General features: G+C 38.6%; 1 protein-coding gene across 3 annotated transcripts in view; it reads right to left on the bottom strand.

Moving 5' to 3' along the window:
* Positions 1-1,426: 1,426 nt before the first annotated feature.
* thsd4 (thrombospondin type 1 domain containing 4) overlaps positions 1,427-18,695 on the bottom strand; it is a 54,932-nt gene continuing 37,663 nt past the window's right edge. For all 3 annotated transcript variants that reach the window (XM_085248163.1, XM_085248240.1, XM_085248314.1), the window contains 11 exons: positions 11,277-11,481; positions 8,584-8,759; positions 8,298-8,394; positions 7,933-8,124; positions 7,397-7,526; positions 6,768-6,972; positions 6,374-6,547; positions 5,504-5,677; positions 5,206-5,385; positions 3,960-4,104; positions 1,427-3,789 (listed from right to left, as the gene is read on the bottom strand). In XM_085248163.1, the coding sequence (XP_085104289.1) occupies positions 3,647-3,789; positions 3,960-4,104; positions 5,206-5,385; positions 5,504-5,677; positions 6,374-6,547; positions 6,768-6,972; positions 7,397-7,526; positions 7,933-8,124; positions 8,298-8,394; positions 8,584-8,759; positions 11,277-11,481 (1,821 nt within the window). In that variant the 3' untranslated portion in view covers positions 1,427-3,646. The remainder of the gene's footprint in view (positions 3,790-3,959; positions 4,105-5,205; positions 5,386-5,503; positions 5,678-6,373; positions 6,548-6,767; positions 6,973-7,396; positions 7,527-7,932; positions 8,125-8,297; positions 8,395-8,583; positions 8,760-11,276; positions 11,482-18,695) is intronic.

Here is an 18,695-nt window from a genome sequence, read left to right as displayed (position 1 = left end):
TTGGATTCTTTTTTCTTTTCTTTTTTTTACTAAAATCTAAGAAAGACTTAAACACTTAAAGGACTGCAATCCATATGATTATGGACTGAAATACTTTATTTAATTGTTTTAATCCCAGAACACATTGTCACTTAGTGATGTGGAAAATTATTCAGATATTTATTCAGATTTCAGACAAATGCTGACTCGACCTCAGTAATGAAATGATCTGGGCAGGGCTACTGTGACCTTGCAGAACACATTTTTACTGGGAACTCAAGTATTAACACGCCAGTTATAGCAAAATTTCACACAGTTTCATGTGCCAGTTAAACTGTTCAAAAGAAAAGTTGTCTTGCATCAACGTGGCATATTTGTGTCCAAACAAACAAAACATCATTTTTTAACTGCTTATTAGCTAAAAATTGATTTGAAAGAGTCCTGCAAATCACATTTTCTTAATAAATGCCACTCTTTTTTAGAGGCATACAATTCTAAAAATGCAATATGCAACTTAATGGAAATCATAACTTTTGTTTAAAAAAATAATTTGGACAATATTTTGATTTACAACAAAACTGTAGTTAAATTAAATAGTTAATTATAACTACTACTGTGCCATTTACAGTTAATATCTGTGTGTATGTGTATTAAATATCTGTAAATTTATATGTTAATGGAGTTATACAACCAAATACATGTAACAAATTGTAAGAAAGGATTTATGATAGGGTGGGGCATGAACAAAAAGAAAAAGTGGGTATTATTTACTGAAGGAGCCGGGATTAAAAGAAAGTATAAATAAAAAATAAGTATTATATTTTCTATATATATTGTTGTATTATTTTAAAATGTTCAAAATAAAGTCATACACTATATTACAGTAATGTACAGTCTGGTAAAATTGTATTACGTATTTGTTTGTCTTATCAAATTTTTATACCTGAGGTCATTATTATCTTGTCAACTGTATTTGTCAGCAGCTCCCCTATGATACTATGCACTGGTTAAGCAAAGATTTAATCCCTGCATCATGGTCTATATATGAAATAATTTAATTTTAGTTTTTTTTTCCAAAGAAGTTAAATGGGTTTCTGCTCTTTATTTAAGAAGTTTGTAGTCTGACCGTACAAGAGTACTTCATGCATACACAGACTGGGTAAAGGTTGCACTTGGTTAAGAATTCACCCGGAAGAGATTGTGGAGACCATTATTCTGTATGGCAGTTTGGAGGATATAATGAAGTTTCACCGTGGGCTCTGTATTCATGCCTCATAGTCTAAGACACCTACTGACCGCCAATGTGCAAGACGTAGGAGGTTACCCTGAGGTTAGAACAGAACACAGTTCTATTGTTGTCTGCATCACAACATGTAGTCAGTAAATATTCCTCTAATAGCCAATGTTTCAAGACAGTAGAGGATGAAAGCACTTTTCTGTTCCTGGAATTTTGATGTGTCATCAATAATAGAGAAAAGATTGGTGCAGAAGTGAGAGGGCAATAAAAAGGGGTCAAGCTGCAGGAAGAAGTTCATGATGAGGGCAGGAGTGAGGGGAAGATTAGATGTTGTTTGAGCTCTGAATACAGATGGTTTCATTCTGTGGTGATTTTTGCACACTTCCACAATTTCGACAGCTAAATACAGAAACGCTGTCGCTCCACTGGAGTTACTGAATGCGTACTAGCAGAAGAAAAATGCTGTGAACCAGGGCTAAGTCAGTGGATATATTAATGGCTCATATTGTGAGCAATAATTTGCTTCACTAATTTTATTTACAGTAATACAATAAATACAGATTAGATGGCAGAGTGAAATGTCATTAGTTTAAACCTGTTAATCTTTTCAATCGACCAGAAACAAAACAAAAACACTTTTGCAAGTTCAATGCTTATGCTTAAGCTCAATGTTTTAAAGTGTTAATATCTTCATAGGAAAGACTATAAGTAATTAGTGCATTGCTCCTTCTCCATCACTCCAGGATCTACCACAATTTCTGTGCTGTGCTGATTATATTTGTTGGGAGTGCTGAGCTCAGGGTCTACATGCCAAACTCTAACTGCTGCAAAAAAAGAATGCACAATGTGATGTGAAACTGATTCACAAGGAAAAGCTGCTGAAAAGTCTACTGCCTATTAGAGAAAATTTCCTCAAGAAAATTAACATCGGAACAGCTGGGATCTAAAATAAAGCAAATACAGATGTTTTATTAGTTGCAGTCATATATTGAATACTTAATTCAGTTGTTTCATGATTGAATTAAGATTTAAAAGAAATCATGCCATCATGTTGACACTTCAAAATAGTTATTTCTCTGATAGAGGAAAATATCTGCAAAATATCTGGATACAGTACTTATGAATCAGAGGTAAGTTAATCTTTCTTGGAGGGAAACAATAATAGCATTTACAACAAGAGCCGAGCATTTCAGAGGTACTGTGTGCACTTTTGTACAAAACTGAAAATGGCTGTTTTATGGTAGAAAAAGATTGGTCACTAATAAGGATTTACTATAAATGCAAACCAGATGTATGTATCACCATATCAAGAACTGTAAAACATTGAAATGATTTCTCTTTAGAGTCAAATGTAAATAATATATTATAGATAATTCAGTATATTTTTTTCATAGGAATTACACAGTGTGGAATGATCATATCCCACTAGAAATAAAGAAATATGTACAGTTAGTTTCAACTCTCCAAAAATGCAAAAGTTTTCTGATTATCTGCTTCTGTCATCCAGCAGGCTGTGAAATGCCTACACCGAGTTCAAAGTTGTGACTAGTTTAAAGGCAACAAAAGTTTTATCACCACAGCTAAAAAGAGGCCACGGGTGGTTCATGTAACAACAGGGAACCACACAAATAAATAAAGAGGGAGATTTTTCTTTCTCTTCAGTTACTGGCAGAGTGTTGGGCTGTCCAAGAAGCCTGAAAACCATTTTTTTTTATCATTCACATTGTCATACATACATTTATACATACATATTACATAGGCTGCTTTTGGACCTCGTAGCTGTGTAGGGAGAAAAAGACATGGTTTGCCAGAAAACAGTCAAATATATGCAATTGGCAGCAGGGAAGGTGCACAGTATTTGTTTTTCAGGAAAAGGTGGTGATCTGCTACTGTCGGCAGTTTGGTGAGGTTACATATCTTTGGTCAGCAGTGGATGCGAAATAACTGACAACATGTGCGATTACATTAACTGCCATAAATCTGAGTTCTGCTGTGTAACCATATATGGTCCATGTTACACAGTCAGCTCGTGCTCTCCTCTTCATAAGTAATCCACAAGCGTCATTGTCGGTAAACAGTACCTGCAAACTGTTCCCACTGAAGCAAAGAAGAGGGATTCTTTGAATAAGACACAGATCAAATCCTTTAAGTGTTTTAGATTCTCCACTTTGATACTGATGCCTCTCACCACAGCTGACATCTGCAGTGAGTGGATTCTTGGCACACACCATTTTTCCCTCATAACAGCTGTCTTCAAATAAACCAACAAAAATGTCCCTTCTTCACTTTCCACAGTTGGCAAAAACAACAAGTGCCTATTTTAGGCAAGGTCCAGCCAGTCTATTCTTCCCAGCTGCCACAGGACCAGAGGGCCTCCAGGGGGTACTGACTCTGGACCACCATGGAGCGGAGTGACCCTGGTAGAGAGCGCTAGCTTTGTCGGCGATAGGTCGACTGTTTGTGGGCCACCCGGGAACATGAAGCACAGCATGTTGTCTTGTAGTAATCATACACGCAGAGGCGAGCCTGGACCACCACATTGCAGTTGAAGTATTTGTCTCTGCAGTTCTCATCTGAATACAAAATAAGAGTTGATAATATAATTCAATAAAGATATGGCAGTGGAGCCACAGAGTTTCAGGGAAACTGGGAGGACATTCCCTTTATTATGCTCACAATGTGTTGATGCTAAAAATCATCAATAAATATTCATTCAGGTCAATCGTATAAAACATTGACTGACCTATCAGAGGTATGCAGGGCTCTGGGTTGCAGTCCTCCTTCTCTTCTGGTTTCAACTGCACATCGCAGCCCTCTCTGGACAGCATGTCATCAGACAGACAGCGCACCTCTCTCACACGGAAACCTCCTTCACATGTTTTGGAGCACTTGAAGAGCAAGAGTCAGTGACAGTAATCATTCTCATATGCTTGCCCTAAAGTCAGTGAGGATATCACAGCGAATATTCTAAACATTACGATCAAAATTTGATCAACTATTTCAATTAAATTTCTAATAGGGAAAATGGGATAATCTGGTTTTGAGGTGTCAGATGTAAAAAGGTGATGCTAGGCACCAATCCGAGTTTAGTGGGCTGCTTGGGTACTGTCAGTTAAATCTGACCAGTCAGAATCCTGAAAAGAAAGGTTCAAGGGAAATTGTGCTATTGATGTCCTTTAATTAGTATTAATTAAACTTTACATTTATTTAATGTCAAAAACACCAGGACACATTTTAGAGGGTTTAAATAAAACTGTTACATATTAAACGGTAACAAAAATGGTACATAGCAAATAAAGATTTATAACCTACTTATTTATAAGTATTTATAAGTAGGTTATAAATCTTATTATAAAATAAGATACCTATAAATATAGGTTATAAATCTTATTTATAACCTATATTTATAACCTACTTATTACCTATTAATCAGGAGACTCATCAGCTAGCTCTCACAGATAGTTAGCTCTCGGAATGGGAAAGGGGCTAAAACCTGCAATCTTTTTAATGAACAGCAGGGAGCGACTCCTCTGCTTTAAAAAGACAGATAGTATAAAAGCCAAGAAAAAATAATTTATAATATATAATATATATAAACTCAAAATCCTGACGAGTTTGCAATCTCACGGGCAAGTTTCAAGAAATTTTAATAAGGCTTGACATTCATTACTATTTAGAGTAAAATAAATGACATAAATAGGATTGGCTTTAGAGCAGGGCTATGTGTGATTGGCAAGTCGCTGCTATTGGCTATGAAGTCTCCACAGAGACAGATCTACCAGTTGTGATATGCGGTTAAAAAAGTACCTAAGGGTTCAAAACAAAGTGCCCACAAACCAATGAGTGACATCACTGTGCCTACACCACTTTTATGTACAACTCAAACAACCATCTACGATAGATTTAAAGTGATTTCTTATCAGTCGTTTTAAGCACTGTGAGGATTCTAAGCATCTAAACTGTGATAGAGGGTTTTATATCTTACTCACAGCACTCCAGTCAGTGTGGTACCACTTTGCTCCACAGGCCTTGAGGCTACAGCTCTGCTGCCTGAGAGGTTTGTCCAGGGATGAGCACTCATATGGTGGCATGACAGTGAATCCTTCATTTGACTTCATCAAACACACCACTGACCTCTGCTGGGTGCCGGTGCCACACTCTGCAGAGCACTATGTTCAGTTAAACACAAAATCAGGAAAGAAAAACCCATGTGACATATTAATGTAAAGTCCTACATATCTGACAACTTCCCCGTACGTACAATGTAACCTCCAGTTGTGTTCATACCTGGCTCCAGGGTCCTGTGAACCACTCAATTCGATTCTCACACGGACCGTTGTTGCAGACCTGAGAGTCTGCGGGCCGTTCGCTGCCACATCCTTCCAGAGGGAGACTGCTGATTTGGTTGGTCAGGCAGAGAACTCCCCGTGTCCGTACACCCATACCACATTCAGCTGAGCACTGTGGAGCAAAACGTATTAGAGTTTAGGTCAAATTTTTGCACAAAGTAGAAACATAGGGTGAAAAATACATTAAAGAGAACGCACACAAGTCAAATGTGTGCAAAGGTGGTATGAGTTTGTGAGGAGGAAATAGAGAACCTAACTGTGCCCACTTTGAAACTTCATATCTTAGCTGGCTTTGTAGTTCGTATGTTTCAAATCAAGAGGAATCTAGGCCATCCTGCAAAATTAAAGTCATTCACTTTCTTCTTTTAGTCCTATTGTATTGCCGTAAAGTTAAATGGTATCATCACTGTAAAACAAAAAACACGTGCTTCTGTTGGATTCTCATGTCATCCACCGAGGTCTTCCTTTCCCTGCAAGAACTTAATATTTGTTCATGGCTAATCTGTTCTGCTGCTTACAAAAGTCATGCAATGTAACCTGAAAGCAGGAACAGCCTAAAGCACAGCCTATGATCGCGTGGCAACCACTGTCTTTATTGATTTTATTTTCTCATAGTTTTCCTCATAGGCATGAAACTTTCTACCTGACCTTAGTTGTATGTTTCCCTGCCAAAATCATCAAAAGGTATCTATATCAGCTGGCCATCAAGAATAGCTACTTGAGTGATGAAGACAGACCTTCTGTATACAAAGACTAGCTCTGTTATTAGAAATGAATGAAAGTTACTGTGTCTCCTGCTGACACTTACCCTGTTGCCCCACTCAGTGTAGAACCAGCTCTTGGCACAAGCTCCCATATCACAGTTCTCCACATCATTGGGCCGCAGATTCATGTTGCACTCCTCATCAGGAACAAAGTCGCCCACATTGCTGACACAGTGTACCTCTCGTGACCTCTGACCCAGCCCACATGGCACAGAGCACTATGAAGATACATACTACATGGATAGTGTTGTACTATGGAGGTATGTATAGCTAAGGAGACTGTACCATTTTCTTTTCATGAGTGTGCTTATTTGCTCAATTTAGATATAAGATATAAGAGTAGAGAACAGGAGTACAGATTCAAGATAACTTTCATAACTTCAGGGTCAGTTCAGAAAAGTCTTGTAAGTTAAATTAAGTCTGACTGCTGCCACTCACAGAAGTCCACTCTGAGCGAATCTGCCACTCACTGCAGATCTTTAGCTGGCAGGTACTGGCAGTTTCAGGCCGCTCCAGGTGTCGACAGCGGCTCGTGTGGACATTGAGGGTGCGGTTGGCGTAAACCTGGCGACACAAGACCTGCCGATGCTGCATGCCCAGACCGCAGGTTTTGCTGCACTCTGACCATTCTCCAATATCCCAGCTATTAAATAAAATGAAAAGCATTAGTGTCCAAAATGCGACATTCATTTGTTGTATTTTCTGTGATTTGTTCCTTTAGGGACAGAAACTGTACAAAATTAAGAGGATGTAAAAAACTTGGTTCACCTGAAAATCATCAATTTCTATATTTTAAAACAACAGTTTAAAAAAAATTGTATGAATATTTCCACATGGATGGTAAAATTTAAAATACATTCTTCCTCGTCATCTCTCAGTGTGATCTGAAATGCCTGGATAGAAAATTTGCTTAAAGGATCGAACCTTGGGGTGATATTTACAGCTTATATTAAGGCTTCATTGCGTACATGCATACTATTAAGTCAACTTGCATGTAGAATAAAAAACACTTTTTAAATTTAGACGTCTGCAATTTGCACTCTAGAAACAGAGGATAAATTTCTCACAATGCTGGGCAGGGCTGCAAGTTGCAGGCCTCTTCCTGTGGACTTGGTCGGCTGCTGCTGTCACACAAAGAGTCCGATACCTGGACCTGAGTCAGCCGGTTGACACAGTGAAAGATGGAATATCTGAAACCTAAAAAGTAGAAATTTAGGCACTAACTCCTGAAACAAATTTTGATTGTTGTATATACCGCATGGGAAAATCTTTTGTGCAATTAAAAGTTCAGTAAAGTCATATTTTACTCAATGTCATAAAGACCAAATGATTAATGTTTTAGCAATGCAACTTTTGAGTTTTGACTTTAGGTATAGTTTAACATGCACATGGAGACACATAATTTTTACATAATTGATAACTGGATGTAACATAATTTTAATGCCATATAAATGCAGACTTGCATCACAAACAGATATATATACACATCAAAAAAAAAACTGTAAAACCTCAAGCAAACTTTTTTCACCGTTTTGTTATTTTATTACTCTCTCTGTAACTAAAAAGAAAAAAAAAAAGCTCAACATAAACTTCTTTAACTGACCTTTACCACAGGAAGCACTGCACTCTGTAGCACCAGTCAGTTTCCAGTTGTATTCTCTCTCACGTCTGGGTGGCTGTACGGAGGGTACCTGGTTTTCAGTGGGAGGAGGCGAATATCTTCCACTGCCAGCTGGATTAAAGTTTTCCTGATGATTCTGCTGGTCGTATCCATCCTGTCCATTCACAGCATTCCCTAAGATGTGAAGTGTCATCAATTTGATATACTCTATGGATAGATATAGCTAGCTATATATAGGCCTGCAACAAACACGCACTTATTAATTTATCTAAAAGTTATTTTCTCCACTGGTTGTTTGCTTGGTCGTTTGTACACAGTAGGAGGGGCCAAAAGTGGGTCTTATTTACCTTCCGGCCTGCGGCTTGGTTGCTGAGGGCTCACAAGCTTCTCAGATGGGAGAATGTACTCATAGTGAACACCAGGATTTGGCTGCTGGAAGATCATCTGAGTGAAAGTAGATGAGACTTAGACAACAATTTCAAAACAGAACTGTAAGCCTTTCAACATTTGCACTTTCAAAATTTTACGCCGTTTCTCAGGTCAGCAAAAACAAAACAAACAAACAAAAAAAAACAAAACAAGGAGACCCACCACCGTAACTTTCTTGGGGTTCAAGCTGATTTTTTTACTCACATAAACGTCCAGAATCTCATTTGTGGGGCCTTCAGCGAGAAAGGATTCCCCAGCTGTGCTACTGATTTCATTGGGTCGGCGGTAGGTGAACATGGTCCCTGCACCCTCATACTTTCCTGGCCGGTCAATTGCCCAGTTTCCATTAATGATTGATCGCCCTGATCGGCTTCGCAAAGCTGGTAGACACAGAGAGACTGACAATCAAGACTGACAAACACATGAGAAAAACATGTAACCAAAAAGCTCTTCTATATAATTATTGTTTAATGTAAAACTATTTGGCATAATGGGATCTGTATTCTTTTTAAAAGTGGCTCAAACCCAAAAAGGTAATTACAGTAGCTAACTGAATAAAAGCTCTCACATGCACTTTCAGAGCAATGTCTTTTTCAAATGTGACAATCTGTTTGTGCTGGCAAATCTTTCATGCAAATCCTGTAACAAAATCTCCCAAGAGGTTTTTCCACTGATTTCATGGATTAAATACAAAAGGGCCATTAGAAAGACATTAGAAGTGTAACATTAGACAGGCTTGTAAAAGAGTGTTTGGACAACTAAAAGCACTATTAGAGATGCAGAGCGTAGAACAAAGGCCTATTGAAGGGAAAATCAGGGACGTGATGAGGATATAGTTGATGGCTCCTGCCTGATTCTAGTCTCGTTTGCATTTTAAAACATATGTTGCTCCCTGGAACTGTGTAATCTTTTTATAAATTCAATGCATAACACCTTCAGATCATTCCTCTTTATTTTACCTTTATAAATGTGCCACAGATTTTTAAACTGAAAACATATCCACTTAGAGAACACACGTTTTTTTTCTTGCTATGTGTGAATGAAGAATGAAGAGTTTGTAAATGCTGTATAAGGTGCAGCAAAGTTTTTCATATAAATACTAGTATTTTTTGTCTGTACATAACTCTGTGTACTTGTGTATATAAATGGTCAGTTCAAATTAAAGAAAGCTGAGCATACTTGGCATCTAAGCAGCTGGGGTTTGAAAGACAGCCACTGAATTCGTCGTCTTAATGTTTCCAATTTTTTATTTTTTTTATTGGGTGGTGAAATTCCGCACTTTAATTAAAAAAGATTGTGAGTCCTGAAGGGTAAGATCCTCTGATGAAAGCATGTTTATGCACTTTCCTCAGGGAAAGCAGTTGCGGGTGGGTGGATGGGGGGTGGTGGGGTGGACTAGGACTGCTCTCCTCTTCCTCTAAACCCAATGCTGAGTCAGGGCAAGGTTCTCATTAAACAATGTCTGACATTCCAACAGCCATTTCTGAATAAATAAGCCTCTACTGTCCCACTGTTGCACCTCAGTAAAAAGTGTGGGTCACTCAAAGGCTCCACTAAACAACATTAAGACACAGTGGGTGGCGATATAGGCATAAGGCCAAAGAAATCCTAAAAAGCCAAATGCTGTTTAATAAAACAAATGTAACAAAACAGCTCCTACCTGCTCAGGCTTATTTAGTGCTAATGTAACAAACATTTCTCACTTTCATCATTTAATGATTTCTTTTCATGACTTTCTTTTCACTGGTGTCATACATGTAACACTACGCATGGCAGATGGCGGTTTTCTGACGTATGTTCTGAGCTGCTGAAAGCAGAACTCTGCAGCAAACTGTGACTAATGAAACTGTAAACCAGGATGGAAACTAAAATGCTCTATTTGCTGCGAGACAGCTAAATTAGCAGTTACCAACGACAAGCACTCTTAGAGGCCTCTTATTTAAAGTATATGGCCAACATTCAAGCATTTCTATACTGTTCACACAGTTTTAGCAACTAATACCTAAAACCTCTTTTCTCAAGCAAACTAGCAGATGTCAAAATATTATTATAGTATGACTGATGTGCTGCTAAGAAACGATCTCTGTTATTTTTTTCCCAAACATAATTCATTTAGCTGTCACATATGCAATGAAATATAATGTGATGTGAACGGAAACATTTTTATATTTGGCATCTGCGTTTAAATAAAGAATATGCCCAGCACAGCATGGCAGAGAGTAAAGACTGAGTAGGAGTAAGCACTATGGAGGAAGGTGGGGCTTTTAGATTACAGGTCATTCAGGGCCACTGTAGTCAAAAGAACATTTAAATTACTGTAGAAAGAAATAACACTCTCTTTGGCTCTATTAGGAGAGCACACGTCTCCACAATTCCACAAAGCCACAGGAGGAGATACCAGCTGTAAGACTGTACAGAACATCAGGCTTCAGTGACAACAGGTATGGCCCCGAAAGAACATGAAAGGAAGATGGAGTCGAGGGGAGTTACAACGCGACTTCAGGCACAACTGTGGTCAGGCTAATGCAGCTTAAAACACAGAGTGTATTAGTTGATATAGAGCATAGCTGAGATCCACTGAAGATTATGACTGATCTTGACTGCCTGAACGAATGCTGAACTAATAAAGAGTAACAAAAAAGTGGGAAAAAGGGTGTAATTTTAATTTAGGTGCTTTAAATTACTTGTTAGTGCTCATAATCAAAACAGTGAAATGCTAAAGCAGTTCTGTTGGCTAAAATGCTAAACTTAACTTATACATTCACCCAGCTGCAATACAGCAGCTAGAATAAAATTAAGGAAACCAGCCATGAGCAAGAAGACAAAACTGCACTAACTGGCTATTCTTCGTCAGTACAGCCACAGCACAGTATCCTGTGAGTATGTTTACCACCCACCTAGGTAGTTTCTGCTCTTCACCATCTCAGTAACATTGATCTTGGTGGCTCCTTCTGGGATCTCCACTATCTTGTGATAGCCGATCTTGGATAAACTATGTTTGAACACTCCTGAAACCAGCCTACAGGTTGAGTTGTCACCTCCACACACGCCACACTTGTCCACCACCCTTCCTGATCCGAGATACTCATCGCATCCTAGACTCTGCGGGACAGAGAGAGAAGTAATGAGGTAATGAGATATAGTGATAATCTTTACTTAGTGAAAGAGCAGTAAAGTGTGCTAATCATAAAACATTTTTAGTGAAAAAAATAGGAATAACAGAGATTATGCAGAACAAACACAGATCATATAGATCAAAAAATCTGCTAAATAAACACAATGAAGTCATTTACTTAACTATAACATAAGAAAGGCTAATTAGCATGATCATCGTTACTTTCCAGAAGGCATCGTTTTGGAATGACAGCCTCTGAATTGATGGCAAATTTCCTCTCGACAGTATGAGGTTTCTTCATCACACTGGTGGCAATAAATTACAGGATACTTGGTCACAGTAAAAATAGAACAGTTAACATCAGCAATCCATAAATTGAGTCAAAGCAGCAGTAAAAGTCTGTCGCTGTTAAACAGGTGGCCCAGAAGTCAAAACTGGTTGCAGTGCGCTACCGTACAGTCAGACATGCTAAGCTTTAGCATGTCTGACAAGCTTAGGTCCAGTACAACCACATTTACCAACATAACGGTAGGGAAAGAAATTGTGACACGAAAGAGCCACCTTCAAAACTCTAAATCAGATTACAACTTTCACCAGGCGTTAATGTAAATTCACAGATGCAGCTGATGCATTCCACTTGGTGTAACCCCAGCATACTCCACTCAGCATAAAAAACTGTTAAATATAACCCTCAACGAAGAAGACCAATACTGGTCGATTTCACCATTTCACATATGTTCCTGTAGTGAAATGATCTAAACAAAAATAAAGGAAGTATATAAGAAAAAAATAGGATCATCCCCATGGATTTTGCAGAAATAGATCACCATAAATCAGTTGCAGAACAGTGAAAATACAGAAACACAGTGGAAAATGGAGAAACAGGTGGAGAAGGGTATAAGAAAGTGATGAAAAGAGAGAGAACGGAGAGGTGGAAGAAGAAATAGTGGCCATGGGTGGACTAAGGGGGTGAACTCAAAATGAAATTCTTGCTCTCTCCCACCCATAGCAGGCCAGTCAGCTCTTGGCCAAAGCATCAGCTGGGCCAAAGCAAACATGAAATGCCTTCTTCAACACAGGAAATAAGTGATGGGAGAAAAGAACAGCAAACTAAGAGTGCTGAAATTTTTTTAAATAAAACTCCCAAAAGCTTTGGTGGTCAGCATGGAATTATGTTGGAAACTCTGTATGAAAATCACTAAACATAACAGAATAACATTCAGAGAAGCACCGTTGCACTTTATGATCTCACTTTACAGATCGACGAATACAGAGCAATTCAAAAGCTACAATCTGGCTGTAACGAAATGCATAATATATGGTAAAACGCATCTGAGGACATTTAAACTGGCTACAGCACAGCATATCTACCATGGAAAACAAATTAAAATGGAGTCAAGTAGGGCTGTCTGTTTAAATGACTACCAATGAATGAATATCTCCTCTGCATCTCCATTTTCATCGTAAATCCCTTCAAACTAAAACAACACCATTATAGAAGCGAGGCAGCATTTGCCTGAAAAAGGGAAAAAAGTTCCTCTCATAAAACAGATGCTGACATGGTGAGAGGTTATCTGTGGACGTTTGGATGGGAAAATGTTTAAACCAAAACACGTTAATGTAGGAGTGGAGAATTTATTGACTTCAAATCTGAATAGTTAGTGTAATATATTGTGACTGTGGATGTAAAAACAACCAGGATTTTCATTCTTCTGATATGAGGAAGGGCCAAGAGATTCTACACTCTGTACACATATTAGAAAGGTAAGGAATTTCTCGATATCGATATCTCGATTAAAATCAAGGTTTTTTTGGTCTTGTAAGTTGTACAAAGCACTAACATTGCTCTGCATACTTTTCTGACAAACATGAGTCCATCAAAATGATGTGAAGACGGTGACATTTTAATACATCTTTAACATCTATATATCACTAGCTGCTACAAGTTAAACTCAAACAGAAATCTCAGTGTGGCTGTTAAAAAAAAAGAGACAACTTTTAAACCTCACCCTAGTTTCTGAGAACACGTCAATGTTTTTTTCGCCTTCTCTCTGTGGGTGGTTTGTGCCATCTGTTGAGGAAAACCACCCTGTTTTTAGTGGAACTGTAACAGGATTTTGAAAATGTCGCTAAAGCCCACCTTCATCTGGAAATGGTTACATGTGTCAGGACAGTGTAGTCGACCTTAAGTTAACTCATGAACACTGAAAACAGCATCATCTTAAAGCAGATCCTGATGATATTTTCCCACGCAATGCAGCTGGGTTAAAGTCATCACATTGCAGAGTTTTCTGTAACAAACTGAATTCTACACAGTTTTGCCAAAGGCACTTGTCAGACATTTAGAATTAGACACAGATCCTGAGAAGTGAGCCTGAGAAGTTAGTCTCTTTCTTATTGAACAGCAAGTCTATCCTTAGTGGCCTATATTTCAATGTACTTCTCGCTGCAGCTTTAATATTTGAATACTGAAAAACAGTAGAGCAGAGACCTCAGGACCCACTGCTTAGTATTGTGGTCATGACTGAAAATCCTAAAATGATTTAATATAAATAAATAATAAAACACTAATGACGTCATGTAAATGCAGAGACATTAACCTCTTGAACCCAATAATCTATTGTACTCCTTTGCTTTAATGCTTTATTGCATAGCCAATACATGTCTTCTTCTTACGGCCACTCATATATGACACTGTTTGTTCATTAAAAGTAGTATTATTGTTCATATTCCAGCTTTATAACTTTGCTGTCATCAGATGATTATTTATGTTTTTAATAGGTCAAGACAATATATATAATTCTATTTTAGATTTGTTATTAAGTCGATTTTGTAGTAGAAGTATGTAAAATAGAAACGTTACAGTGTGTAAAATCATCTCAGGCGCTGATGGTGGGCAACGTGGCACAAACCAGCACCCCTACCATTGTATTTTTAATGGATTCATTCCAAGTTAATGAGAATGGATCAATTAATGCATCATTTTGTTGGAAGCCATAATTAACAATGTACATTTATGAGTACAATATACTTTTTTATTAAACAAACCCAAAAATGGCTTCCTGTGACTTAAAGTATTTCTTAAACAATTTTTATATTAATTATCTTATAATTATTGACCTAAAAAATTATCAATTTTAAACATCAACCACGTGATAACAGTGACTGTAGACCACCATAATCAGCTGCTTTTTCTAATATTCCAGTTTATCTAAACTCCCGTCAGTATACAGTACTGTATAGAGAGTATACGAGGCCAACAAGGGAGTGTGTCCTGATCTATAGTTTAGAGCAGGACATTACTAGATATATATTATTTTTGGATCTTTTTTGTACACTGTTTTAATTAACCTAACAACCAGATGACTAAAAAACTGGTGACAGACTAGACTTAAAAAGGTATACATCTATGTCTGTAACTGACTAATCCATATACAGTATATTTGCAGAATTTGAGAACCAAAATGAACATTTTGTAAAAAAACAAAAAAACAACAAAAAAACAAAACAAAAAAACCCACAGAAGCCATTAGTGTAGATTAAAAATTCTCATTTTTGAACTACAGCAATAAAATTATTTTATGAAGTTAAATGTCAATTTAAAATAATTACAGATAGAACAAATGTCCTGATATATCCGCCAGTAAGCTGCTAAACATTCTAGTCTACAATTTGGCACCACGGTGATAATTTGCAGTGGATTTATCACCACACAGTGCTGTATCTTTGTTTCAACAACAACTTCCTAGAAATTAGGATGATAACAAGAAAAGAAAACCAGTAAATGGATTTGAATTATCTACAGTTTTGGCACAGAAAACCAAAATACAAAGTGAGCAAATCTGTACACTGTACTGCAGAGACACGTTGTGCACTGTTAATGTAAAATAATGATTATTGAAGTTATAAAGTGTTTAAAAGAGTCAATATGCAAATCTGATGTCACATGTGCTCATATACACTACTCTTTATTGTTATTGTAACTAAAACCTTTATCAAAACATTGCAACTAAATTCTTATAAGTCTCTTAATGAGTTTAACATTATATTAAAAGGATATAAAGGGACAATACAGTAAATGATTAACACAGTGCCCATGATCAGTTTGTTGCAATTTTGCTCTTACAGAGGCCACGCAGCTGTAAGGGCAATACATGTTTAGAGGGAGCGAATGAATAAAATATCAGATTTGCGAAGAATGCAAAGAAATGATATTTTCTTCCTAATAGCAGCTGGCATAATTTTACAATTACCTTGCAATAATATCCATGCTGGAGGCCTGGTTTGTGGCTACACATTATGAATAAAAAGTTAATGCTCTGAATGATATCATCCTGAAATTAACAACAGTGCTAGATGTAGCTCATCTGTACTGTAGTAAATCAAGTTAGAAATGTCATGGGGGTGGGGGTGGGGGTGGGCACGTTTTACAGCATCCAGAGGATGGTCGGTGTACTCCAACCCACCTCTGGCGCTGGTGCCCTACTCTCAATTTTGTTTGTGTCTGTTTGTGTCCGCGTGCGCCTGTTCGTCTGTGTCTATATGTCAGGTTGGGTCTTAGACTCAACCTCTCTGGGTACATCTCAGGCCCTCTAAAGTACGAAGGCCTATCTCCCCTCACCACACTCCCTGCCGGTGGCTGATGCCCTCAGACGTTGGTGTGTTGGTGGTCTTTGTCGTCTGGGGCTGTACCGGCTCACTCCTGGTGGCCGATTGGCGGGGCCGGGCGCCTGTGGCCCGGCTGGGCTCCTTCCGGGGGGTGGGGTGCCCTCAGGCCTCTGGCCTCTGGGCCTGAAGCTCGGTCCTCTCTGGCACAGCTGGCTGCCGGCAGAGCCCGCGGGCACGCCACTGCAACCCCCTCTGGTCTCTGCTCCGTAGCTGCGGGATGACCTCTCCTTTGGGGCTCTACTCAGCTCTTCCCAGGAGGGTGGCACGGTTTCTCCCCCCCCTTTGGTGGTCCTCCTCGGGTCCTTGTACTCTGGGGCCTCTGGATATCTGGGGCCTGGATCTCCTCCATACCTCCTTCATACCCTGGTGGACGGGGCTATGGCTCCCCACACTCCCTAGCAGATCGTTACATGGAGAAACCTTTGGAATACAAGCATGCTGATCCACACAGATGTGCACACAGGTGTACACACGGGTGTTCACTGATGCGGACTACACCTTTCTTGGCTGCTGCCTCAAAGCACATTGTGCGCTGTCTATCGTGCGTGCTGCACAATATCGTTTATTATTTAGTATCTACTGTTATCTACTGCTAGCTAGTTTATTGTGATGGTGCTGTTTTTTTTATTATGTTGCTCTTTGTTTGCTTTCTCTTCTGTTTTTTTTCTCCACACAGGTGATCCAGGTGTTTTGTTTGTTTGTGGGGTTTTTTTGGTTTCTTTCTTCCCCCCTTCTCACCGTCTCTTCTCCCCTTTGGTTTTCTTTCTCTCCCTCTCTTTCTTTCATTCTTTCTCCCTGTCCTATCCCCCAGTCATGTCTGTCCCGTTTGTAGCAACCGAAATTAAAATAAATTCATAATTATAATAAAGGTCAATCAAATGGACCAATATGGCAAGGCCATGATGATCCACTTGGTAAAATAAATCCGCTTGGCATCTTTCTTGGCCTTAAGACATCAATTCTGATGGCTAAAGATCCAAATGGGACACAAAAAAAAAGAAAAAAGAAAAAAGAAAAAGAAAAGAAATGTCATGGAAAACAGGCACTCCTTGGCAGAGAAACCTCTCAAAGCAGAAAAACACTGTAACTGCTGCAGAAACTAAATCTTTTGTGAGGTTTCGCCAGGCAGGGTTATTTGTGTTTTTGCACTTTGAAAGTTTGCCACATATTAACAGGGATAACAGCTCTTTGTGACACATGTCTGGAGCCTGACAACACATTTAAAGCAATTTAATCCTTGGTTGAAATGATGCTTACTTCTCAACATCATGATTTACTCACATGAAATAAATTCTTGACATTAACAGGCTTATAGAAGGCAGTGGCCTACATCTTATTTCTTACAAACTACCCGAACTACAAAGCTCCAAGCTTGGGAAAACAAAGGCACCAGTTTCTGCACATTGTCAGATGGTGTTTAGGGTGCTGAGACAGAATCATCTGCAGCTGACAGACACATCCAGTCCTGGGGTGACAGACTGACTTACAGCAGCACATGCTTGCGGCTAGACCACCGAGCTACACTGCAACGTAGCATCCAGATGTGGGCAGCTGCACTATACCAACTAGGATCTAGGAGACTACATGAGGTCCATTGATGTGTTTTCAGTTTTAGGCTCAACATAACACAGTGATTTACATGTTATGCATTGCCAATATAAATTTGCATATTTCAGCTTCAAAGACTTGTTTATTTGTTATGTCCAGATATAAGTAAATTCTGTCCAACTGTCTTACACAGATAGCATGGACACAGCTACTGCAAGTATGATATTTATGTCATTCCTATAGCTTTCTTCTTTCTGTTTAATGATATGAATGCAGTAAAGCATTTTGACTTCAACAGTACATAAAAGGGTCGGCAGAAAGCACAGACAGCTGGCAGCAAGTTATAAGAAAAGAAAGCGAAAAAACCTTAAAGTGAGTAAAACTGCAGTTCCTTGAAATAGCAGTTGAGACTGGTTTCAAAAGCTAGCATTAAAATAATGATATGACAAATAATTTGTCACACTGTGTAGTCAGGCGGTACAAGACCCCTGTGCTCTGTTTTAGTGAGTAAAATTCTAGTGTTTTATTTGTTTTATTTGTACGATACACACGCCTGTAGGACACACCCACAGTCGATATATGTACTGTGTTATTGTTTTAAGCTATAGTGTTAGCTGATAACGGAGAACTCCACTTGAAAATATGCTTCCTCCAGGCTTGAAAAAAAACCCATAAAACAAATAAAAAGAAATCAGAGCATCAAACAATGACGGTCATAAGTCAGAGGGTGACATAGTGGCTGTATCACATTGTTCTGCGGTTGGGTTTTTTTTTATGGCAATTTGAGTTTAAAATGACAACTCTCAGGTCTGACTTTCTTACCCTGAATAACTCACATCTTGCTGGGCCAAACTCTGCAGAGAAAAAAAAATGTAATGGAGGCGGTTATGAATAAAAGGAAGTTTTCTCAGTCTGGAGAGGCTGCGGTGGTTAAGCCCCCCCAAGTCTTAATCCACATGAATCCACACTGGATCCCCACCATAAC

Source organism: Mchenga conophoros, linkage group LG1 (genome assembly GCF_057382185.1).
Source record: "Mchenga conophoros isolate Kocher_MC1m ecotype Shallow Benthic linkage group LG1, M_conophoros_male_GT1.1, whole genome shotgun sequence".
Classification (NCBI taxonomy): Eukaryota; Metazoa; Chordata; class Actinopteri; order Cichliformes; family Cichlidae; genus Mchenga; species Mchenga conophoros.
Note: the sequence above shows the minus strand (reverse complement) of the source record. Positions and strands in the feature narration are given on the sequence as shown.